The 26,535-nt window shown below is 36.0% G+C and overlaps 1 protein-coding gene across 5 annotated transcripts in view; it reads left to right on the forward strand.

The window, feature by feature from the left end:
* Positions 1 to 26,535, forward strand: part of LOC103102108 (uncharacterized) — a 76,881-nt gene that overhangs the window by 32,129 nt on the left and 18,217 nt on the right. For all 5 annotated transcript variants that reach the window (XM_056805703.1, XM_007499277.3, XM_056805704.1 and 2 more), the window contains 4 exons: positions 1,704 to 1,829; positions 18,629 to 18,691; positions 19,828 to 19,950; positions 21,711 to 21,866. In XM_056805703.1, coding sequence (XP_056661681.1) covers positions 1,704 to 1,829; positions 18,629 to 18,691; positions 19,828 to 19,950; positions 21,711 to 21,866 — 468 coding nt within the window. The remainder of the gene's footprint in view (positions 1 to 1,703; positions 1,830 to 18,628; positions 18,692 to 19,827; positions 19,951 to 21,710; positions 21,867 to 26,535) is intronic.

Consider the following 26,535-nt stretch of genomic DNA (forward strand, 5'->3'; position numbering starts at 1 on the left):
TTTGTATTTGAAATAGGTTTATGTCTAATATCTTTTCAGAGTTTTCCTTGGCAATATTTTATAGAACTCAAGAAACTTTAAAGAAAACATAATATCAATATCCACTGATATAAAAGCTTTCAAATAGTCTCTTTTTCTATACCATTTTTTTTAAACCCTTACCTTCCATCTTGGAGTCAATACTGTGTATTAGCTCCAAGGCAGAAGAGTGGTAAGGGCTAGACAATGAGGGTCAAGTGACTTGCCCAGGGTCACACAACTGGGAAGTGTCTGAGACCATATTTGAACTTAGGACCTCCCGTCTCAAGGCCTAGCTCTCAATCCACTGAGCTACCCAGCTGCCCCTTTCTATATTCCATTTTAATAAATGGGTAGGGTAGCTTAATGCCTATATGAAAGATAAGAAAATAAAAGTATCAATTAGTTATATCCTTTTGAGAACATAAGGTCTTTTAGATTACATATTTATATTTGTGGGAAGTCAAAATAGCTTTCTTGCTAATTTTGTTCACAATTCAACAAAACTATTAACCTGGCACTCCAAGTATAAGACGTAATTATATTCTCTGATCATTTTTGCTCTCTGCTTTTCAAAATTGCTTAAATTTTGAGTTAATTAGCTACACTTTTATAGTAAAAGTCCAGCCAGGATATTTAGACCATCTGAACTTTTTTTTCCCCGCAGGTGTCTCCCAGGAGAGATTCTAGATATGATTTGGTATCTAGCAAGTAAGAATCCCATTACAATGGGAATCCATTTTGAAGAATGATAATGGTCAGCTAAGATAAGACTAGGCAGTGTCTCATTCAGGAAAATTGGGTACCAACCCTTTTAAAAGTGAGATAATTTTAGGGAAAGTTTCTTCCCTATTTTTATAACTGTTGATTTACTGCCCAATCTCCTAACTTTCATTTTTGTAGAAGAAAATGGAAGAAAATATCTTCTAACCTCATCCAGATTTTATTATGGAGAAAAGTAATATTGAATTGTGATATTGTGTGAAATCATTTTCCCCTTAAGCTACCTAAAGCATCTTGGTGTGCCACACTTGAGGCTACTCCCAAGTTTCAACCCAGACTATCAAACTGGGTTGGAATCTTCCTTCTTTTGTTAAAATCTTCAAGGATTAAGGGCAGAGCTGATCAGACATGGTAAACAACATTGGCCCATTTGAAAGATTAAATGTGAGCTGATCAGCCCTGTTAAACTTTGATTCATTTAAAATAAGGTGGTCTAGGGCAGGGAGGAAAAGTATCCAGGCATCTTCTTTGTATAGACAAAGACTTGTTTCCCTTGTGATGATATAATTAGGGAAGAATTGAAATATCTTAAGTCCATCTCTTTTGAATTATCCATCAATGGGGACAGTCAAGGGAGATCCAAAGGTCAAATTGTCCAGGCCCAGAAAGAGGACACAACTCCTTTTATAAACAAGAGACAGAATCCTGGCTTCATTTTTTCCATCTTGACAACTATGTTGAATTTATCTACCTATTCAATGAATTATGGATTAAGACAATAAGCACACCATCTGTACATCTCCTTAATCTTCAAATTTAGTTTGACCTATTTTAATGGCTATGACCAAGGAGCCTAAAGTTAGATTCTATTGTCTTGATATTATCTTATGAAGGATATAATTTAAATATAAGTAGAACCTAAATATGAAAATAATTAACTAAGCATATTCTTTTTTTCTTAGGTATTCAGATGTTTTTAATTTGGTGTCTTCATTTATAAATAAAGCAGAAAAAGAGAAGCCTAAAAGTGCTGCTGTGATGTTGTTGGGAACAGCCAGAGAAATAGCACTTCACAAGGACCCTGCTCAGTATGTATCTCTTAATTTTGCATGTTGAGAACCCTAGACTGTAGCATAGTATGAGTGACTGTCACACGCGCCGCCGCCGCCCCCCCCCCCAAAAAAAAAATTTATGCTTCTTAAGTGCAACTGGGCCTTAAAATGCCATTTGGCAGTCTTTTTATTCTACCATTCTCTACTCTGTATCTCATTCCCCATATTGTTTCAAGCCTTTTCTTCTTTTCTCATTGAAACCATCCAAAACCTCTAATATATTTTTCAGAATTCCTCAACATAATCCCCTCTTCTTTACTTCTCTCTGATCACAAAAGATTGTGTTTGTTAGTCTTTGTTCCTGTGAATTTGCTCATATTCCTTCCTACCTCTTCCAAGACCTTCCATTAGCCATTCTCTTTTTGCATCTTCATTCCCAACCTCTCCCATTGACTTCTTCTCATTTATGTTTGTCTTCACACATACTTAGCTCTCCATGGCCCTAAGAAAGCTTTGACTAGTGTAGCAAATAAAATAGTGGAAGCCATAAACTGGCAGTTAAAAGAGTGGTTGCCTTAAATTGTGACCGTGCAAATATGGTTTCAAATCAAAAATATAGTGGTCGCCAGGGGAAAATTCCCAAATATGAAATATACCCAAGTCAGCTGGGTTTTATAGAGATTTTAATTAATACAAATTAGGAATTAATGAAAAGGAGAGAATAAGAGGAAACAATGAGAAAGGGGCTAGGCCAGCCTAGGCCCAAGCCCTAAGAGAGAGATCAGTCAGTCTTTTATCAACTCACCACAAGATTTGTCCAAGCAAGATTCAAGTGTTCAGAGAGACACCAGTTCAGCTTTGGCCAGCTCAATCTCCAGAGAGAGTTCTCTGAGAGTCTCTTGCTCTCAGCTTCTCATCTCCTTTTAAAGAGAATTTTCTCTTATGTTTCCTCCCCTAAGTTCTTACATCTACCAATCACAGTAGACATTTTCCAAAGGACAGACCATTCTGAATTCACACCTGAGTTGACTAAAATCTCTGAGTAAGTTCTCACCTCTTTGTCCCTTGTAAGTTTACAAGTTGCCTGACCTTTATAGGTACTTAACACCCTTTTGTATTCGATCTAAAAATAGGCCCAGTTTCTTAAGGGTTTTTTGCCTTATTATAAGTATGGGTTAAGTACTTTTCATTGTTCAGCAAGGAGTTTACAACTTTATCTTCCCCTAAAGTATGCTTAAGTAGGCATGGAGTAGAGGTCTCACATTCCTGATCTAAGTCCCTTCATTGTTTAAAACGGGGAATGGTCTTAACCAAGTGTTCTGAAGTAGTAGGGTCTGAGAATTTTTAAGATTCACACTGGGGTGGGGATAGGGTGGGAAGGTGGCAGCAGGGTAGGGCATGGGACTTCCTCAATTTCTGAATTCCCCTACATTAAATCAAAAGTAACTACAGAATCGATGCTAAAAGTTGCAGAAACAGAAGTCAGGAGTGAAGCTGAGCAGCCAAGGACAACTTTGGGAGGAAGGTCTATGTCTTCCCTAGCTTCAGGCTCACCAGATAATATAAATATCCCAGAGCAAACAACACAGAATCATCCAACAGCAAATCCTGGGAGCAGGACAGGCAATGATAAGATTAAAATTCTCTGAAGACTATATATTAATTTATAATTACTTAATAATGATAAAAAACGGGGCAGAGAAAGAAAAGGTATCAGCCCAATGTGGCTGGTTGTTCCCTTCCCAAGCTTTCTTCTCCTACCATCTGCCCCAGATTCTCAGCCAGACCTCAGGTACGCCAGGGCTCCCCTAGGCAACACTCACCTGCCTTTTTTACCTGCTTTATCTCACCACAATTCCAGCACAAAAGAGGGGCTTCCTTCCCTGGATCTGAAACTTATCTCTTCCTTGACATCACTTTCTCAGTTCCTCTGATTTGGCAGAATCAACCACAGCTTCAAGGAGTCACAAGAAACAAAAGACCGGGTATCTTCTGGAAGCTAGGGAACTATAAGGTTTCTGGTGTCTTTCCAGAGTATCCATGTGCTTCCCTTATATAGATAAGCCACAAGCCTTATTCTTTACTCAGGGTCAGAAGGTGGGCTTACATAGCAGCTCCAAAAGAAAATGTGTTCAGAATAGTAAATTCTCTCAGCAGCCTCACCTTGTCTGCTTAACTTGGGAGCTTACCTCCCAGGGACTAATGTCGTCAATAGGCAGCAAACCCTGGAAGTGACCTCAGAGAAGGACTTCAGGAGCCTAGATGCCCTGACCAGACACTTGCTTTTGTCCCAGGCTTTAGCATCAGGAGAGGAGGAATGAGGAAGAAACACACCAGTGAGCATAATTGTTGAGGCTCTGGGAGACCTGTCTGATGTGGTTACTCCCCAACAGAGTGAAGTCCCTGGCTGCCATCAGAGTGGGGAGGTGAGCTGCCTGGAGTGGCAGAACTGGGGGGGATATGTTTGGAGCACCTGAGGGTCAATCAATTTGGGGCTTGAGCAGAGGATCAGGGACTACACCTGATTTGAGAGCTTACATCCCAGGGACAGGTACTAATGTAATCAATAGGCAGAAAAAATTGAAAAAATTAATCAGGAAACATATAGGACAAGGCACCATCCGTCACACCCTAGGCCTGGGACTCCAATAGTTAGCTAACAATAAAGCCTCTTAACCTGCCTGTTAAAAATACCATAAAAAACATGATAAGCAAATAAGCAAGAACCTGACTATTCTAGATATTAAGGGGACAGAGAAGACCTGGGTTGAAACTCCAAGGAGTAGAAACACTTCTAAAACGGCAAACAAAAACATTAAATGGCCACAGGCTCAAAAAGAGCTTTTGGAAGAGCTTTTTAAAATACCTCAAAATCCAAAAGAGAGAGGTTGGAAAATTAGGGGAAAATCAAGAAACCTTATAAAAGATCACCCAAATAGAATCAGAAACTCAAGAAAAAAAGAATTCATTAAAAACTAGAATTAGACATGGGGCAACAAATTAAGCAAAATGAAATAATAGAAGAGAACATAATTCATCTTATAAAAACAATAGACCAAGTAGATAAAATATGAGAATTGTTGGACTCCTGGAAAATTATGATCAAAACAAGAGTTTAGATGCCATACTCTTAAGAAATCACTAAAGAAAATTGCCCACCAATTCTAGAAACAGAGTATTATAGAAAATTTAAATACTATGAAGCTACAATCAGAATAACATAATTTTATAGCTTCAAAATTAAAAGAACAAAGGGCATGAAACAATATTTCAAAGAGCAAAGGAACTGGGTTTACAACCAAGAACAACATACACAGCAAGGTGGGGCATAATTACAAAAGAAAAAAATAATATTTTAACAAAAGTCCCTTCTCAAAGGGAATAAGAGAAGGGAGGGTAGATGAAGAGAAAAGAGGGTTAATATGAAAGGGATACCTAGAAGGGAGCAACATATGAAGAAATAAGGGGGTGAAGTGAAGGGATTAGGGAGAAACTCAGAATAAGGAAGGGATTTCTAGAATCAAGTTTATATCAAGAAATAGAAGGGGGATAGAGAAGGGACTTTTGGAGAGTTGGATAGAATAAGAACTAGAATGGTAAGGGGGAAGAAACAAGGAAGGGATCTTTAGAAGTGTGGGCTAATTTAGATCTAGGAGGGCAAAGGAAGAGTATATGGGAAGGGTTCTAAGAAGGTGCAAATTGGAGAGGTAGGGAACAAATTGGACATCTGATGAATGTTATAGCACCCACATTTTTTTTTAACCCTTACCTTCTGTCTTAGAATCAATACTCTGTATTGGTTCCAAGGCAGAAGAGTGGTATGGGCTAGGAAATGGGGGTTAAGTGACTTGCCCAGGGTCACCCAGCTGTGAAGTGTCTGAGGCCATATTTGAACCTAGGACCTCCCATCTCTAGACCTGGCTCTCAATCCACTGAACTACCCAGCTGCCCCCTGTACCCACATTTTTAAAGGAAAAGCTAAATGAGTTACAGATCAAAATAGATAACAAAACTAATAGAGGCTTCAATTTTCCTCCTTTCAGAACTAGATAAATCTAACCCAAAATAAGGAGATGAAAGGAATCTTTGATAAATTAAATATGATAGAAAATATAATTTGATAAGTTAAATGTGAAATGCCATTGAATAGATATCATTGAACATAAATGAGTATACCTTCTCAGCGGTATATGGTACCTTTACAAAAATTGACCGTATATTAGAGCACAAAAACATTATGGTTAAATGTAGACAAATAAACAATAAATGCCTCCATTTCAGATCATTATGCAATAAAAATTGTATATAATTAGGGACCATAGAAACACAAAGTAAAAACTAATTGGAAACTAAATCTTAAATAATGAGTGGGTTAAAGAAAAAATGTAGAAACAAATAATTTATTAAAGAGAATGATAATCATGAGACAACATATCAAAATCTATGGGATATAACAAAAGCAGTATTTGGAGAAAAATTCCTATCTGTGAATAATTATAATAAAAAAAAATATGAATGAATTGGGTATGCAACTAGAAAAGAGAACAAATTTTAAATCCCCAACTAAACCAAATTATAGAAATCCTAAAAATTAAAGGTGAGAGCCATAAAACTGAATGTTAAAAAGCCACTGAGTTAATAAATCTGGGGGTTGGATTTATGAAAAAAATCAACATAATAGGTAAACCATTATGATTTTTTTTTTTTAGCCCATACTGTTCTAAGACAGAAGAGTGGTAAGGGCTAGGCAATGGGGGTCAAGTGACTTGCCCAGGGTCACATGGCTAGGAAGTGTCTGAGGTCATGTTTGAACCCAGGACCTCCTGTCTCTGAGCCTGGCTATCGATTGAACAACCCAGCTGTCAATATGATTTTATAAAGAAGAGGGGGGAAAAACACAAATTACTAGCATTAAAGATAAAAAGGATGAATATGCCACCAGTGAAGGTGAAATTAAAGCAGAAAATGTGTTTACATATTATAGGCAAACAAATTTTAACAAAGTTAAGTGAAATGGAAGAATATTTACCCAAAAAAAAAACTGTTTAGATTATTGAAGGAGAAAATAGAATGTGTAAATAAACCTATTTTGGAAAAAAAAGAAATTGAAAAAGCCATAAAAGAAAAGGACTTCTTAAGAAAAAAGCATCAGAACCAGATGGATTTACAGGTGAATACAAAATATTAAAAGGTAAACTAATTCCAATATTTAAAAAATTATTGTAAAAGGTAATGTTAAAAAAAAAAGGTGGTGAACCCCTGAGATGATGGTTTAAAGATAGGTCAGATTATGTTAATGATCTAATCCCCCAAGGGTATTAACTTCCTATTCAGACAGAAAGCTGAAATATCACTCTCTGTCCTTGATCTTATAAGATGAAGAAACAGGTAAAGCAGAGGTCTTTACCAGATTTGGGTGTGGAGTGGAGAATAATGGGTGATTAGGAAAGTTTTGCAAAACCTAATCCTCCTTGGGAGACCCTCTGGTAAAACCCACTGCTGGAGGAAGATCAATAATGTCCCAACCAGGACTTTGCTTTACCTGGTTCTGATAGAGATCTTCCTCCCAGACTAAACCTCCACCCAACAACCTTCTTTCTTTTTTGTTTAAATATCTGACTGCTACTGAATAAACAGACTTTTTATTTGGGATAGGATAGCTATGATGGGTTTAGGGAAAAGATTGAGCAGGAGTTCCCTATGCTAAAACACAGATTGATGATGGGTCCTTTTGGCTTAGGCCAAAAGCCGAAAGGACCAGCCTAGAAGCTTTCTCTGTCTTTTTGAGTCCCCTATGCTGGCTATCCTAATCTAATGTTAAAGTTAACAACAAATATCTTTTAAATATAGCTGACACAGAGGGAGATGTTTCTGTCTTCAGGACTGACTCAGCGAGTCTTCCAGGGTAACCCCTCTCAGGCAGTTGAATGTCCAATCAGTCCACATAGGTCTTGAGATGGTAGAGAAACAGGATCAATTTACAGATAATATCAGTTTCGGATGCTATTGGGAAATCCTCAGAAAAATGGAGGGTTTCAAATCGTGAGATAGGAAAGGGAACTACTTTTAGTCCAAAGTTCAGAACCAAACTCCTCATCCATTGGCTCTCTCCCCAGTAGCCTCTGTCCTCAACATTCCAACTGCCCTGTCTGTCACTCTTGCTTCTCCATCATTTCACTTCAACTCTGTGTAAAATCTTCCTTATCAGTAAAGAAGGAGGTTTGTCAAACTTCTTTTTTGAAACCAATATGGTGCTGATAACTAAACCAAAAATAAGAAAGAAAATAAAGATGCAAAAATTCTGAATAAAATACCAGCTAGGAAACTACAACAATATATCAAAAGATTATACATTTCGACCAAGCAGGATTTGTACTGTGTCAAGGAAGCTCATCCCCTCCCCTTCCTGAGTAACTTTACATGTCTATCAAACATTCCTGACATACCACAGTTGCGCCAGGGTTGCCTCAGTGTACGTTCTGTATGTCAATAAAAGTTAAGGTTTGGGGCAGATTGAGGGAGACATGAAGAGAAGAGACAATACAGGGGGTGAAGGAATGAGAAAGAGACTGGCAGGCTAGGCACTGCGCAGTCAGGTTACTTAGGAATGATTGTCTACCCTTCCTAATACACTTTATAAAATATATATGAGTAGTAGAAATATGATTATTTTTTAATTATTACAGTACCAAGTACGTAGGGATGGTTTACTATAAAGAAAATTAATCAACATAACTGGTCATATTAATAAAATAACTAAAACTATATCAATAGATGCAGAAAAGGCCTTTGGCAAAATACAATCATTCCTATTAAAAACTTTGGAAAGCATATATATATAAAAAATATGGATTTTTTTCCTAAAAATGATACAAAATATCTAAAATTATCACCAAGTATTATTTGTAATGGGGATAAACTTGAAGCCTTCCCAACTAAGATCAGTAGTGAAACAAAGATGTTCAGTTATCATCATTATTATTTAACGTAGCATTAGAAATGCTACTCAATAAGAGAAGAAAAAAATTGAAGGAAATCAAAATGGACAAAAAAGGTAATAAAACTATGCTTGCATACAACATGATGGCATATGTGGAAAATCCTAGATATTCAACTAAAAAGTTAGTTGGGACTATCAATAGTTTGAGCAAAGTAGCGGGTTATAAAATAAACCCACATAAATCATCGGCATTTTGTATATTACTGACAAAGTCCTACAAGAAGATATTTGAAACAAATAGAATAAAATACCTGGGAGTATACTTGGCAAAACAAACCCAGGAACTACACAAACAAAAACACTTTTTGCATAAATAAAGTCATGCCTAAATAATTGGAGAAATAGTAAATTGTTCATGGATTGACAGAGCCAGTATAATAAAATGACAATCTCACCTAAACTAATCTATTCAATACCATCCCAATCAAATTACAAAAAATTATTTTGTTGAACTAGAAAAAACAATTTATTTGGAAGAATAATAGATAAAGAATTAATGAAAAAAATGTAAAGGAAGAAGGTCTAACAGTACTAGAATTTCAATTGTATTATAAAGCAGTAATTATCGAACTATCTCATATTGGCTAAGAAATAGAAAGGTAGGTCAGTGGAGCAGAATAGAAAACAAATGGTAATAAAAGAGTGTAGTAACCATGTAGTTGACAAAAGTATAGGTCTTATTGGGGATAAGATATCACTATTTGGTTTAAAAAAATTTTTTTGTATAATTCAAACAGATGTTGCTCATATTAGAAGGAAAAATGTTTATAGCCAGCTTCTTAGAAGTCTCATATCTAAAATATGCAGAGAACTTTGTCAAATTTATAAGAATAAGAGCCCTCCCCCACAAAAATGGACAATTTTCAGATGAAGAAATCAAAGCCATATGTGAATATGAGAAAAGTTCTAAATCATTACTTGTTAGAAAACTGAAACCAAAACAATTCTGAAATACCATCTCACCTCTATCAGATTGGCTAAAATGGCAAATGTTGGGAAATGGGGTACTACTACACTTGGTGACTTGATCCAACTATTTAATTTGGAATTATACCCAGAGAGTTATCAAACTTTATGTGTATGCCCTTAAACCCAGCAATACCATTGCTGAGTCTATTCCCAAGAAGATCAAGAAAAGGGGAAAAGAACCATATACAGTCAGACCTTGGTACTCGACAATTTCGGAACTCATCAGAGTATTTTACACATTTTGATGAGAAAAAATTCCCTCTGTATTCAGTCAACATGCTTGCTAGACCTTGTTAGTGTCTGATCTTGGGAAGCATATGCCTACTGCAGCTGCAACAAAGGATCACATGTTAGTTCAGAAGCATAAAGAAGAGCTCAACACTAAGGACCTACAGGAACTTCAAAAGGAGCAGTAACAGCTTATGGTGAAGGGAGTGTTCTTCAGGTGAAGAGACAAAGGAGGACATCACTTCATTAATCAAGGAAATATGTGCATATTGGGTGGAAATGTAAAACTTTCTTGAAAAATATTACTTTAATAAAGCTTTAGCAAAAGCAGAATTATACATTTATAATGACCAGACTGTTTCCCATTTTAAAGGAATTTTGAAATGCGGACAAAAACATCATTTCTTGTACAACTTAAACCTTGATGAATCTCAAGCAGGGTTCAGTAATAATAACTGACCAAAAATAGAACTCCAGAAGGGCATTTGCCCTCAGATATTAGAAAAGGGGACTCCTCTTCCAGAATATAACATTTCTCCTCACCATCCCCTAATACCTGTGTTAACAAACCTATGGCACACATATCAGAGGGGGGCTGCTTCCCTTCCCCTCTCCACATGCACCTGAGGATATTTCTCCCATCACCTGTCCCTCTGCTGAGCAGCCCAATAAGAGTGCTTCCTCCCAAAGGTTCACCATTACTGCTTTAGGCCATGAACTCTCAATGCAGATATAGTTGTTAGAATTATTTTACATAATCTAATTATTGTTTTTTGTTTGTGTGTCTATTACTAATGTACTTTGTAAAGTAATTTACTTAGTAAAATACAATTTAATTAATGCATATAATGCCTTATAAAATCTGGATTTTCTGGGTGTCGGGAACAAATTAATTCAATTTACATTATTCCTAATGGGAAAAAATCATTTGGTACTCACCTTTTTGGTACCTGACCTGTCTTCTGGACCAAATCAATGACAAAGTACCATGGTTCTATTGTATGGATTATTATGTATAAATATTCCAAAATATTTATAGCAGCTCTCTTTGTGGTAGTGAACTGGAAATTGAAGTAATGTATATCAATTGGGAAATAACTAAGCAAATTGTGATGGAATACTACTATGCTATTAAAAATGGACTGATTTTTTAAAAAACCTTAGAAAGAAGGCTAATGAATAGCTAAGTGAGCAGAACCAAGAGAACATTATATACAGATACTGATTTGATATTTGAAGAATAACTTTGTGAATGTCACCTCCAGAGAATGAACTGAGAAGTGGAAGAATGAAAGACATTATATATCTGTGACTTTTTTGCTAGAGGATGCCTTCTATGATGTAGAGTGGGGAGGGAAGGGCTGAGATGCTTGCAAATAAATTCTATTAATACATTTTTTTTAAAGCTTTGACCCTTCTTTCCCTCCCAACTATTGCCTCATTTTACCCTTCCTTTTACTGCTAAACTTAAAGCTGTATCTATTGCCTCTATATCTGATGTCTCTCCTTCTAGATTCCCCACTATTTCCTCAACACCTTTCAGTGAGTCATATGCTTCACCATTCTACTAAAAGTGTTCTTCCAGAAATTGATGACATGGATAACATCCACTGCCAAATTATCTCTGTATAACATTTGACTGTTGACCATTCTAAATGTTTATTCTCTGACTCAACTTTTTAAACATTTTTTTTTCATTCATCATGGCATTTTTTTAATTAATTCTTTTCTTAATATATCCTTCCACCCAACTGGAATCCCTGCCTTGTTATCAGTGATATGCTGGTAAGTGTTTAACAATCAACTCTCTAAAAAACAATGCAGATTAAGCACTTTTAAGTTAAACCTGAGTTATTAACATTTTCTCTCTCACTTTCTCAAGTGCAGTCATCAAAACAATAAATTAAGCCCTAATTTTTAGTGTTTGCTAATTTCCGGAGTATAAATGTTCTTATTGAAAATAATCATTCTGCTCTCATGGGCTGATACAAGTTGGCTCTAGCACACCTCTGCTTGTAACTACTATTAAACAGATCTGATATCATTGATTTGCCCCTTCCCTCCAACAAGGCAGATCACAATTTATCTAGATCTTCCTGTCTTGTATAACTCTTATCCCTGTCCTCCACAGGGAGTCCACCCAGTGTGGTAGAAGTTTCCTTGACTTTTCTTGATAAAGTGAGGATTCCAGGGAAGGATTCTGTCATCTCTTATTCTGGCCACAAGACCAGTGCATCTTCGTTACTCCCTGTTCTCTCCTTCACTGCTGTCACTCTGGTTCAAGCCCTTATCATCTTATACCTGGACTTGGAATTATCTGCTGGTGGATTTTCTTGCTGTTTCAAATACTTCATAACTTCCCCTGTCCCACCCACCCCAACTCTGACCTTTCTAGTTTTACATTCCCAGATGCACCCTCTGTCTATTCCAGTGACACTGGCCTCCTACACATTCCCTGAGGCATTTTTACTGGCTCCTTCCCTCTGTTACTAATCTCCAGTTTATCCTGTATATGACTTGTTTATTTGTACATAGTTGTTTGCACATTGCCTCCTCCATTAGACTAAGAGCTCCTTGAGAGCACAGATTGGGTTTTGTTTTTGTTTTTGCCTTTATATCCCCAAGTGACGAGTAAGTAGTAGACATTTAATAAAGTTTTGCTCCCTGACTGACTAATATCTTTTGTTCCTATTCTTTGAAGTTCTTAGTTATATGTTGCTACTTGCTCATATTCATCATGACTATCTGAACTGCCCTCTGGGACAATCTAGTCCAGCCCCCTTATTCTACAGAAACTGAGGGTCAGGAAGGTCCGGTACTATTGGAATTTGAACCTAGGTGCTTTGGCTCCTGTGTTTTTTTCCAATGTATCAAGCAGCCTTTCCTAATAGATCATAAACCTTTACTCATATTTCTTTAGATTCTTCATATTCTTTTTTTTGTTCAGTATAGGAATATTCCATTATGTTTATAGACTATAATTTGTTTAGCCATGTCCCCTTTAAAAAAGAATGGAAAATAAACCAATTCTGTAACACTAAACATCAGCTCAACTAAGTTGAGCTATAGGCCCTATATGGCCTCTTTCTCTTCAAAGAAGGGAGGGGGAAGTACATTGTTATGTTCATTTAAACTAAGTTTTGTTATGTTATACAGTATCTAGTTTGAATTTTTCTTGCCTTTCCATTTCACATATTGTTTTACTGGTTTTGCTTTATTTTTCAAAAGTTCACATAAGTCATATGCTTCTCTGTAATTCTTTATATGTGTTATTTTAAAATAGTTTGTTTTGATAGCTTTTGTTTTTGCATCATATTTCCCAATGTTAAAGTCCACAAACTCATCCCGGAGAATCACCCTACAGACAAAGAATTAAAAAAATAGAGAAGGGGAAAATAGTTCAACAAAGCTATTTTTAAGTCTTAACAGGCAGCTAGGTGAATCAGTGGTAAAGTGTGACGCCTGGAGACTGGGAGGTGCTTTTGTAACCTCAATTGCCTAGCCCTTACCACTTTTCTGTCTTGAAACTGATAGGAAGCATTAATTCTAGGATAGAAGATGTGGGTTAAAAAAAAAAAAGTCTTGACATTATGTGCATTGCTCTCATACCTCTGCAAAAGTGCAAGAAAATAAGGTAACTTTTTGCATTTCTTCTTTGGGATCTGTTTGGTTATAATTTTGAAGCATTCGGTTTCAGTTGTTCTCTCTTTACATTGTTATAATTTCTGTGTCGTATTCCTGGTGCTATTTTTTCACATTGTATAAATTTATATGATGCCTTCTTTTTGTGACCACCTCATTCATTATTTCTTAGTTTGTCTATCCCCTTAATTCACAGATAATCTACTTTCCCCCCACATTTTTGCTTCTATTAAAAGTGCTCCAATTTGGTGTGATTTATGGTACTTTGACCTTGGGTAGAGGAGAAATATACCTTTACTTTCTCTTATTGCTTTCCTATGCATTCACAGAACTATAATTGTGGGGAGAGGGAAGATCCTTAACTAAGAGTGAAAGTTTCCTCATTTGAAATAATGCTAGCTTTTGTTTTTTGTCACAAAATGAAACTATTATATTCTTTTTAAACTTGGGGATAATTATTTGGGGAAAACCTATACTATTAACAGCTCCCCCCAAAAAAGTCATTGAAGTATTTTTTAATGCAAAGAATAAAACAAAGGCCAGAAGAAAACAGACAAGCAGGATAGCTTTGAAAGTTTTGTGTTGAATTTTTTTTTTATCTTAAAAGGAATAACACAGGTATACATAATAGAGATTTTTTTTAAAAATATATTTTATTTGATCATTTCCAAGCATTATTCGTTAAAGACATAGATCATTTTCTTTTCCTCCCCCCACCCCCCATAGCCGACGCGTAAAAATCCGCTGGGCATTAGATGTTTTCTTGATTTGAACCCATTGCTTTGTTGATAATATTTGCATTAGAGTGTTCATTTAGAGTCTCTCCTCTGTCATGTCCCCTCAACCGCTGTATTCAGGCAGTTGATTTTCCTCGGTGTTTCCACTCCCATAATAGAGATTTTTAATTTCGCATATGAAGTACTCTTTATTTTGTGTTTAAAAGTATGAAAAGATAAATAAAAAACTTAAGCCACATCAAAATTATTCTTTACCCCCAAATAATTCAAACATCCCTATAGCTATATTCATAGCAGAGATAGTAAGCTTATCTGGTAGGTACTAGTAGTTGGGGGGTCAAAAAAGATGGCCATAAAGACTTCATGCAGAAAGTGACACAAGTTCTTAAATTGCAGAGTAGCTTCATTAAACATTTTTCTATTTTGTTAATATAAATTTTCAGGGACACAATTTTTCCTTTTGGGGACTGCTTTAGTTAAATCCCAGAAACATTGGCGGGGGCCGCTTCTGTTATTTTAAGGTATTGTGATGCTGAGTGTATATTCTTTAGTGTTTCCATAGTTGTTAATTATACTACCATGAGAAAATATTATAAATCTACAGTTGTATTGCTATGTATTCTTGCAAGTCAGTTAATTTCCTTTTTTGAAATTAGATGCTAAGACTTTTAGTAGATGGACTTTTAACATTATTACATAGGAAGAAACACTGACCATTCATAGTGGTATTGCTGTGCCTGAGTCATGGAGTTCGATCCCACTCCATTTCTTTTTCATAACCATTTGCCATTCCTAAGGCCAAATATATACTGTCCTTCCCCATACTACTTAGCAAGTTAGGTGTGTAATTCTGCTACCAGAAATGCTAAAGCAATCTCAGATTGCATTAGTAGAAGCAAAATGTCTAAAGGCAAATAATTACCCCCATAAACACACTTTGCCCTATTCAGATCACTTCTTATACTTTGGATAAACATGCTTATTTCTGAGTGCCACATTTTAAAAGAACTCTATTGTGAAAAGGGTGTCCCAAGATGGTGAGAGATCTTAATACTATTCTATAAGAAATAGTTGAGGCTGTATATAGCTTGTTTATATATACGTTTGCTTGTTGTCTTCCCCCTGTAGTTTGTGAACTCCTTAGGGGCAGGGACTATCTTTTGCTCTTTTTGTATCTGCAGTCCTTAGCATCCCTGGCACATTGAATGTGCTTAAATGTTTATTGATTGATTGATCTCTAAGAATTTGTTGGAAAGGGATATTTAATATTGGTCAAAGGTTCAAGCATAGGTTTGACTTGTATCAAAGGATTTCCTATGTTAAGTCAGATTGGACTAAACAAACTTAATGTCCCTCATAAAATTAGCATTTTTGTCTTCTAGTTTATGTTAAAGAATTTTGAGTTTTCAGTTTTTGAGGAGAAAATGTTCAGGCTATAATTTTAATGCATATTTAATTGGTCTGAACTATTTTATAGGCACCAAATACATGAAGCAAATGATCGATTGTAATCAAGAAATATTTTTTCATAGATTTTACCTGCCAAAAATTTATTAATGGTGTATATGTGACACCATTTTTTTCCAAACCTGATCATAGGTAGTTGGATAGAAACATCTTACAATGACTTGTAGACATGTTGACCCTTCAGAAAAATCTAGCCTCCTGACCTAGTTAACAAGTTAGTCTTCAAATAATTGGTGAGTTGAAAATACTGCCCTTTTTGTTGGGCAAATCTCAGCTCTTAGAATCTTGCTTCTGATTCTACCATTTATGGTTTTCAAAGTTGCTCACTCCAAGATCACCAAAATCTCTTTAATTACTAATCTGAAGGCCTCTTCTCATTTCCCCCTCTTTTTGACCTCTCTGAACATAAAGAAATATCCAAGACAAACCTCTCAACATGAGTACTTGATCTATCTTCCCTAACAAATTGCCCCTTCTTTCATCCCCACTTTATCTTCAGTTTTCAGTAATACTCTATATACTGGCTCTTTCCTTGCTGCCTATAAAGCCCACATCTCCTTGATTTAAAAAAAACAAAAACCCTCATTTAATCTGATCATCCCTACTAGCTGTCATTCTATTATTTCCTTCTCTTCTTAGCTAAATTCCATCAGAAATCACTTACACTAGTTGTTTCTACTCTTTCCTAGCTCCTGAGCCCTCTGCTTTCTGACTTTCAACTTCATCATTCAACTTAAATTCCCTTCTCCAAAATTATTAATGATCTCTTCATTGTCTGATCAAATGGCCCTTTCTCTGTCACCCTTCATGGCTTTCATCTCTAGATTTTTGTGACACTGTTCTCCCTTGGTACTCCCATCTGCCTGATGACATTTTATCTGTGTCCTTTGCTGATCTTCATTTTTGTACACCTGCTAACTGTGGTTATATCCCTCCAAGGATCTATCTTGGATTCTTATTTCACTCTATATTGTTTAGCTTAATGATCTCATTAGCTCCTCGTGGGTTTGATTACCATCTCTGCACAGCAGTTCTCAAATCCAGTGCTGAGCTAGGTCATGAATTTCCAACTGCCTCTCAAACCTCTCACTCAGTGTCCTTTGGGCATCCCAAACTCATCTTGTTCAAAACAGAACTCATTATCTTTTCCCGGAATGCACCCCTCTTCCCATTGCTGGCATAGGAACTACCAATTCTCCTATCACCCAGGCTTGCAACGTTATCATCACCCTTGATTCCTTTGTTCCTACTCTAACATACACTTCCTTTTCTCTACTCAAACCCTGGTGCTATAAGCACTTTTCAGTTCCATTCCTAAACTATCAAAATAGCTTTCTCATTGGTGTCTGCCTCAATCCCCCACCCCACTCCAAATTCATCCTATATTTAATCCTGATTTTCCTTAAGCATAGATCTGACCACATCATACTCTTCCATATTATCTCACTGTTAATCTGCACTGGCTCTCTATTACCTTCTGGATCAAATATAAAATACTTTGCCATTTAAATCCCTTTACACTCTGACCCCTTTTCTACTTTTCTAGTCTTCTTACACTTTACTTCTGTCCATGTAATCTATGGCTTAGTCATCCCCCACCAATTTTCCCCTTCCCCAGTTGTTAGTTCTCTCCTACCTCAATCTGTAAATGTTGTCTTCCCTCGATTGAATATAACTCCCTTGGGAGGCAGAGGCTGTCTCTTTGTATCTCTTTATACATGGTAGCATCTAATAATGCTTGTTGAATTAAATTTGGAGACCTAGAATAGGAAAAGTCCAAAATTATATTAACAGATAGACCTATGGGTACAGTTAGGTGGCTCAGTAGATTGAGAGCCAGATCTAGGGATGAGAGGTCCTGGGTTCAAATATGGCTTCAGACACACAATATGTGTGATTCTGGGCAAGTCACTTAATCCGCATTTCCTAGCCCTTGCCACTCTTCTGCCTTAGAACTAACACACAGTATTAATTCTCAGACAGAAAGAAGGTATGGGTTTAAAAAAAAAAAGTAGATCCAAAGCCATTGGTGCCTTTTTCATAGGACTGTCTTCCTTAGCAATATTCACTATAAAGGTCTGAATGTCAGAGTGAGGTTTAATTGGAACTGCTCTGATTTAGGCTTAGCTCTCTAGACTGATCAGAGCATAGAGCCTGTGGTTCTCTATAGAACTATAGTTCAAGATTTATTAGCCACTAGAAAGTAGTTCATTTTCAATAAGAAGACATAGTTGAAATGCAGAAGAAAAGTGTATTAACTTTATCAAAGACATGGATCAGCACCCTGGGCCCACACCACCCCAGACCACCCAGCTCACCTCCACAAAACTCAGTTTCCTCATTTGTAAAATGAGACCAGTAATTGATCTAATTTGTAGATTTTTGTGAAAATGCTTTGTAAAGTGCTGTATTAGTGTGAGCTGCTACTGTCTTCATCCTAGTTGTGATTAAGCATCGTGCATGACACAATTGAGCACTGTTTAAAAGAAATTTGCCTATCTGCTCTTGGGTGGTGTTTGATATAGGTTGTCTATTGTCCATTCTTCAGACATGATCAGAAACAATTATACAAATATACACAAGTTATGTTGCTAATAAACAGAAATGAGTACCTAGAGATATTGAGTGAAAGATGTTTCTGGTAGAATTGAGAAAATGCATGCTGTGCTGCACCCTTCAACTCAATGATGTTCAGTAAAATCACTTCATTATAATGGCATTAATTTCTTTATGGATATTACTTTTAAGTCAACATGACTAACCCACATGGTGGTTTTTAAAATTTGTTTTAGGTCCTGGCAAAATCTTGGACCATCTGAGTCTCTGAAATTGGCTGTGCCTTTGCTTATGTCAAGGTAAATTATTTCTTTCTCTTTTGTTCTGAATCACTTGTTTTCCTGGTCTAAGCATTTCTAATTTTATCAAGTACCTTTCCATTTCCTCTCCTTTCTTTCACTTGCTTTCCTTTCCAATAGAATTATGAACTTATTTAAGAGAAATTAATATATTACCTAATTTTTCTAAAAGTATATAGAAGAAATTGTTTATCAAAGCCATTTATTTCAAATAATAATAAAGCCTGAAATTTATGGCCATATGCATCCCCATGTGAAAACTTAGAATTTTTAAAATTTGATTTCTTTTGTGCCATCCCTTGTAACGTCCCTTGTGAAAAAAGAAGGGGGGGGGAGGGACAGAGGGAGGCAATTCAACATTATAGTGGTCCCCATCTGTGGCCTGTCACCTCTGCAAAGAAAGAAAGAAAATGTATTTTTGAAGTAGATATATTTTCTATGAATACTAATTTCCTGGTTCTGCTTATTTAACTTAGTATTAGTTCATAGATGTCTTTCCGTGCTGTGGAATACAATACAATACAATACTTCAATGTATTCTTTATTATCTATGACTAAAAAATCTGTAATCTGAGCTGCCTCATTAGCAATAATTGATAGAGCTCTATTCCTTGTGATTTATGTGTATTACCTATGGATGGTAAATAATATGTTCATGTGAATAAGTGTCTTAACTTTTCTTACTTTTCACTTTTAGCTAGAGGCCATGATATAGGATAGCTATAAGAAACCCTCTTTAATTTGTGGCTTTGTGAGCAATTCAAGTTTTGTTAAATGGGCTACTACCAACACATGTAATCATAGTATAGACCTAAAGCCATCTCTCCTCTTACTGCTTTGTACTTTGATCTCTGACTAATTTCAGTCAGGTAATTTGAGTATCATTTAGGCCTTAGACAGCAGTCTCCCTCAACACCTTGTGGTCTAATGCTTAGTGGAGGGAGATCTTATTTCTGTTGGCCATAAAGCATTGCCTTTAGGGATTGAGTGCTTTTTGAGGTTAAGAATATTTGCCCATTCTGACTTCCCAATAGTTTTATTTTATACATAAATACTAACATTTTATATAAGCCTGAAAAGTAACCATATTCTCTGATTCTACTTTGCTTCATAAAGAATCTCTTTCTTAAATCTAGGATTACCAAAAACCTCCAGAGGATGCTTGTGCTCAATGACTTTCCCAAGCAACTTTATGAAAAATTCATTAGCTTTTTCCAGGCTATTCCCCTTCCCCCTTGCTGTTTTAAGTTCACAAATTGGTAAGTATCTCATTTCTGTTATAAATTTTTTTATCTGATAATTTGGTAACATTGGACAAATGGCTCAATGGAGGTTGTATCTGGAAGATCTGAGTTCAGATCCTACCTTGAGTACTTCCTAGATCTATGATCCTAGACAAGTCACTTTGCCACTCTCCACCTCAGTTTTCTCATCTGTAAAATGGTGACAATAAAAGCACCTATATCACAAGGTTGTTGTGAGAATCAAATGAGATAGTATATGTACAGCTCTTTGCAAATCTTATAGAAAAAACAGGAGACAAGTTAAATGTAATATATGTTAAAAATAACATTTGTGCTTATCCCTTCTATTAGTGCTGTTTGCAAGCTGGATCCAGTGAAATAGTTTAGGTAGTTCCAGTTCTAATCTGTGATTGAGTTTGTTTTCTCTACTGGAACACTCAACTTTTATACCTCTGCTACCCTGTGTGCCCTTCAAGCTCTCCAGAGTATGTTGGAATCTTCCAGGTCCCTCCCCCAACCTGCCATTCCTTACTCAAATAATTACTATAATCCCTAAACTTTCCATATACTTCTTATTTGGAGGCTTCTGCTAGCAAAGTAGTGGCTGCTGCTACACATTGAGCTGGAAATCATGCAGTACTAGTTGGGGAACACAAATGGATGAAAATATATGTGGATACAGGTGATTAGAGAAATAGAGAAAAGCAGGTGGTTTGGCTTGCTCTTTTTTATAAGTTTTATTTACCCCACCATATAAATTACATTGATATATATATATATTGATTTGTTTTATTTTATCCTGCTTCTTTGAATTCAGCAAACACTTATTAAGCATCTATTGGATACAAGGCAACCGTGTTAAGTACTAGGAATGTAAAAAAAAAAAAGAAATAAGCATAACCTGCCCATAGGAGCTTATAGTCAAATGTGTACATCCTCACCCACAAGCATAATACAAAGTAGAATATGATGGGATATGAGAGCATTATTCAGCAGAAAGGGCAGCCTTCATGAAAGAAGTAACACCAGAGAGGCTTATGATCCCATCAGGAGAAATAGAGGAGTTGACAGGAGAGAATCAATTAAGGTAATCAAGTTCATTATTTGAGCTGCGTCCAAGGAGGCATCCATATAGAGATTCTAACAGGCAGCTATAGACACAGGACTGTAACTCAAGGGAAATAAAGAACTAAAGAGAAATTGGGAGGTCATTTTCTTAAAGGTTGTAATTAAAACCATGGGATTGGGTGAATTCATCAGGGCAAAGAAAGGAGAAAGAACACATTCAATTCAAAGGCAAGAAGAGGGTGACAAAAAGAGAGACAAAAAGAATCAAGGGTTAATTATTGCTAGCTAGAATATTCAGTCACCCACAGCACATTGTTTCCCAGACATTCTCTATGAACAAGATATTTCCTAGAATTTGGAGTTCTAGAAAATATATTTGCTTGGTATGTGTTTATGTAAATAGATGAGAGCTGTTAAATTTCACTTGCCTTTTGATTTGGATACATAATTCAGAAAAGATGAAGTTGAAAGGGAAGGTACAGAAAATGACTGCACTAAAAAAACAGGACTCTAAACAGTAAAATCATACTTTGGGAAGGCATGAAAAATAAAAAGACGCTTAATTCTGTATGATCCTTACCAAGTGAGCATGCTCCTATAAGCAACATAAATATCTATCTATACACATATTGGTTTTCTGAAAATATTTAGGTTCAGAAATAAAGATAAGAAATATTCAATTTGTACTATTTTAAAATAACTTTCAGCCTGAATATTGCATCATGGGATCACCGATTACTAACCACGGTTTTAAAAGGCCAGAATATTACTGGTGAACAAAAAAAGAATGGGAAGAAGGAATTCCTCTGGGAAGTTCTTACTGTGATAAAAGCTAGAACTGAAAAAATGGAGAACATGGGACAGTAAGTGCCTAACCACTCTTACCTATAGCTATAAGGATTAACTCTTCAAGTTCTATATCACTTTAAAAATAGAGTATTTTGAGGCAACTGGGTGGCTTAGTAGATAGATAGCCAGGTCTGATGTTCAAATCTGGTCTCAACTACTTCCTAGCTGTGGGACTCTGGGGTTAGTCATTTATTCCAGTTGCCTTGCTCTTCTGCCTTGGAACTGATACTTAGTGTTGATTCTAAGACAGAAAGTAAGGTTTTGTTTTATTTTTAAAGAAATATAGAATTTTATTTACAATAGATCTTTATTTTTTACAGTATTTATTTACAGTAAATAAATTATTTACAGTAAATCTAAGAAATAAATAAGAGTAAAGTGCTTTTAACCAAATGATTTTGTTGTTTCTTCCCTAGACCCCCAGTCATTCTACACAATTAAATCAGTTTTATATTCTGATGAAATTATAATCTCACTGAGAGCCATTGATATATTGATGTTATTTATCCGTTTGTTCTAAAATCAAGAAAAGGGATGGGTATGGGGTTGTATTTCATCATTTGCCTCATTATATAATGTTCCTTTGCTAAACAGTACTCTGTATAGCAGATTGTCAAGGGATCTGACAGTTACACATAAGCAATATTAATGGCAAAGCCAACTAAATTTAAGATTAGCTTAACCCAAATAAAAATTAGTCCAATTTGAAGGAAGAAGAAAGCATTCAGAGAAAAGTAGTGGGAATTTGTATAACATTGTAGAAAATTCAAATTCTGAACAAACTGGTTGTAATAAATTAGTGTAAGTATCCTCCATATTTTTGTATCATGAAGTAAAGCCAATGTATGAGCCCTTTCTCAAAATAAAGATTTTAAATAATTGAAGGGCATTATTTAAATAATTGATAGAATTTTTGTTAGAGGCTAGTGAAAAATAAAGTTGTAATTTTTTTCCCATCCACATTAATGGGTCCTCTAAAATCTGTCCTTGGACCCCATGTTAAGAACCCCTGAACTAGTAGGAATTTGTGTTGAAAATAAGAAGCAATCTGCTTAATAGGGCTGCCCTCAAACCTAGTAGAGGTCTAAGAAGCCATTTTCCCCATTCTGTCAGTGATCTCTAGTTTTTGCTGTAGTCACTCAAGTAGAGTTCTTCAAATATAGTCCCTTTCCCCAGTTTTTAATTTTCTACATTGAGTCCCCAACATACTGCCTTTTGCCACTCTTCACCCACCCCAGCCCCCAAACCTCCCAGGCTATTGTAGTTTAGTGCAAACTATCTCAAGTATACAACCAAGCTTTCTACAATGTGATGGAATCTTATATAGTATAAATTTTATAGAAATGAATCACTGAATGAGTGGGGTTTTTTTAGGCCTATAGGGGTATTCTTTTTAGATTTTTAAAATTTTGACCTTAACAGAACATGACGTAAAAGGAGGTCTTCCATGTATGGAATTGTTGGTGTCTGGTGGTTTCAATCACATCCAACTCTTTGTGGCCCCTTTTGGGATTTTCTTGGCAAAGATACTGGAGTGGTTTGCCATTTCTTCCTCTAATTCATTTTACATATGAGGAAACTGAAGCAAACAGGGTTAAGTGACTTACGTACAGTCACGTAGTAACTATCTGAGTCTGGATTTGATCTCAGGCTTCTGGAAATTTGATTGGTCAGAGTTCTTCATGTAAGTCTTTCAAAGTTGTCTATCTTCACAGTGTTATTATATAGATTGTACTATAGTTTTCAATTACTTCTGTCTTCACTAGATCACTTCAGTGTTTCAGGTTTCTTTGAAATAGTCCCTTTTGTCATTTCAGCCATTTGCCACTTGATAAGGGACCACTTTAGTTTCCATTTCACCACCATAAAGAGCTGCTATAAATATTTTTGTACTTATGGACATTTTTCCTTTTATTTCTTAGGGGTGTAGGCCTATTATTGGGATAAATCTTCTTAATGAAAAGAATTGACGTGGCTCTCGCATCAATTTTAATTTTCCAGCCTTTTCCTTTTTGGTGTGAATTTTAAAAGTCAGGAAAACCTTGATATTTAATGTGTGTTAAGAAATGTTTCCCTTAATTCCTTGGGCAGAGAGCAGTAAGGAAGGCAAAATGTTACGTGTTATGTCTTCTCTCTCCGTTCCCTCCCTTCCCTCCCCCCCCCCCCCCAATCTGCACAATATGAGTCATTGAGGGGGTAGAATAAAAGAATGAGAAAAGGAAAGGAGAGGAAAATCTCAAGTCACTCCCCTGGCTGGCTTAGGGCCTATTCTCATAGTTAAGAGTGTGCTCATATCTTTGACTGAACTTGAGAAATATTCCTGAGTGGCCATGAGGTCATAAGGAGCTACATAACAAAATGGAGAAGAGATACCAGACTCTGTTTATGTCTTCAGTTATTTAACTCTTAACCCTCCTAGGCTGTACAAAACAGATAGCAGGATGAATTTGACCCAGAGGCCACAGTTTGTTGACCCCTGCTATAAAAATGGTGCTTTTAAGTACAGTAAACAGGTATTTTTATTCAGTATTTAATATGTTGGATTGGCTTGCACCTATGGCATGAGACCAGCAAGTAATTACCAAAGAAGGTAGGATATGCCCTAATGCAGTCATAGGGATATACTTATATTTCTTAGGGCTTCAAAAGGCACCTTCACTAAAACCCAAATTCTTGGGGTTATAATTTATCTTTATCCCTCTAAGCCCAAGGCACAGCTCTTTTATCTCCTTTTTCATCTCTAGAAGAGCAAAGTCCAAGACTATTTAGACATGAAGCCAATCCTTTAGAGACTTCTGATTGAAACTATCTTATAGGCAATCAGCTGCCTCATTGGCTTGACCTTCTTCATTGACCTTCCTCTATAGAAAATCTGAATGAACTTTTTTCTGACTATATCCTTACCATAAAATCCTCTAAGTTATTCACATACAAATTATATAAATCAGCATGTGAGGGTTTTTTTTTTTCCCATCTCTTTCAGAGCTCTAGAATCTGTTTCTTGAGCTCTCCAACTCCAAAAAGAACTTGCTCATCCTGCCAATTTGGCTCATTTCTTCCACATAAAGACACCATTTTTAAAACAACAAAAAAGAAGTTTTAGTTGCTTTATAACTGCATAATCCCTTTGAAAGGATTATAGTGTCAAAATATTAGACTACAATTTGGGGGATGCAAAGATGTATGGCCTTTGCATTTTGAGAGCATACAGTCTAATTAGAGTAATAATAACATACATACAAGTTAAATAAAATACACTGCCACTGCAAATAAACTCTCCAGAATGGAACAGGTTACTAAGAGGAGGCAGTGCAGATTTTCAGATAGAGGCTGGTTGACAAATTGCCAAAGAGATTCAAGCACAGATGAGGTAGAAATTGAACTAGTTGGCCTGTGAGGCTCCCCACAGTTGTGAGGTTCTATGGGAGATACAGAAAATAAATGTAGAAAGAGCTCTTAAGGAGGGAGAGAGCAAGAGCAGTTAAAAAGTTCAACCACAGAGCTATGCCTCAAAGGATGTATATAAGATTTTGATAGTTGGTGTAGACCTACAGTAGTTCTCAACCTTTCTAATGCCATGACCCCACAATACAGTTCCTCATGTTGCAGTGACCCCAAACCAAAAAATTATTTTGATGGCTACTTCAAAACTGTAATTTTGCTACAGTTATGATTCGGAATGTAAATACCTGATGTGCATTATGTATTCTCATTGCTATAAATTGAGAGGTTAAGAATTGCTGGTGTAGAGGCAGGAAAACATTATTGGGTGAGTTTATTTAAGGCAGAAATACTGTATTAATATGCTTAAGATATATTTGGGAGGCATTTCAATTTGGTTGGAGCAGAGGTTCATATAATTAAGCTTGGAAAGTAGGTCATGGGATTTAGAGCAGGAAAAATCACCTAGACTTTATGGATTATCTACCATAACCACAACACTTTTTAAAAGATAACTGGGTAGCTCAATGGATTGAGAACCTGTCCCTTACTGCTCTTCTTTCTACCTTGGAATCCTTTCTTATATTGAGGTAAAGGCTTAAATTTAAATAAGAGGCCTTTGGATACCTGGCAGTGAAATTGAGACTTGATCGTCTAAGTGGTGGGGATTCAGATTTTCAAGAAGAATGGCATAACAACAGCAGAAAATAAAATTTAATGTGGCAAAATGAACATAGGCTAAACTGGGTAGGGGTGGAATTCCAGTTTTTAGACTTCTGCAGGATAGAGAACCAGAATTAAGATGGCAGTAGAGATATAATGACTGACTCTTATCTCTTATTACCCCAAAATGCAAAAAAAAAAATGATGGGGGGGGTTTCCATTCTTTCATTTTAAATGGTAAAGATCCCAAGTTTATATTTTAGCAAAATTTTTGAGTGGGGGTATATTTTTACTAGGAAGCTAATAAAAATTTCTACTTTGGTTAAACTTAATATCATTTTACTCACTTTCATCCAAGCCTTATCTTTCCTTGTTACCATTACAAATCTATAATTTCTTTGAAGGCAGAAACTTTCAATTTCTACTATATACTTAATTGAATTGAATCTTCATTCATCTTTTGGAAAGAATAAGCATAGGGTGTGAAGAATGGTAGCCTTTGGAGTCAAAAACTTAAATGAGCGGTTATTTAAGTGTACTGCCTATGCTGTAAACAGTTCATCAAAACTAATTTTCTAA

This window comes from Monodelphis domestica, chromosome 7 (assembly GCF_027887165.1).
Source record: "Monodelphis domestica isolate mMonDom1 chromosome 7, mMonDom1.pri, whole genome shotgun sequence".
Lineage (NCBI taxonomy): Eukaryota > Metazoa > Chordata > Mammalia > Didelphimorphia > Didelphidae > Monodelphis > Monodelphis domestica.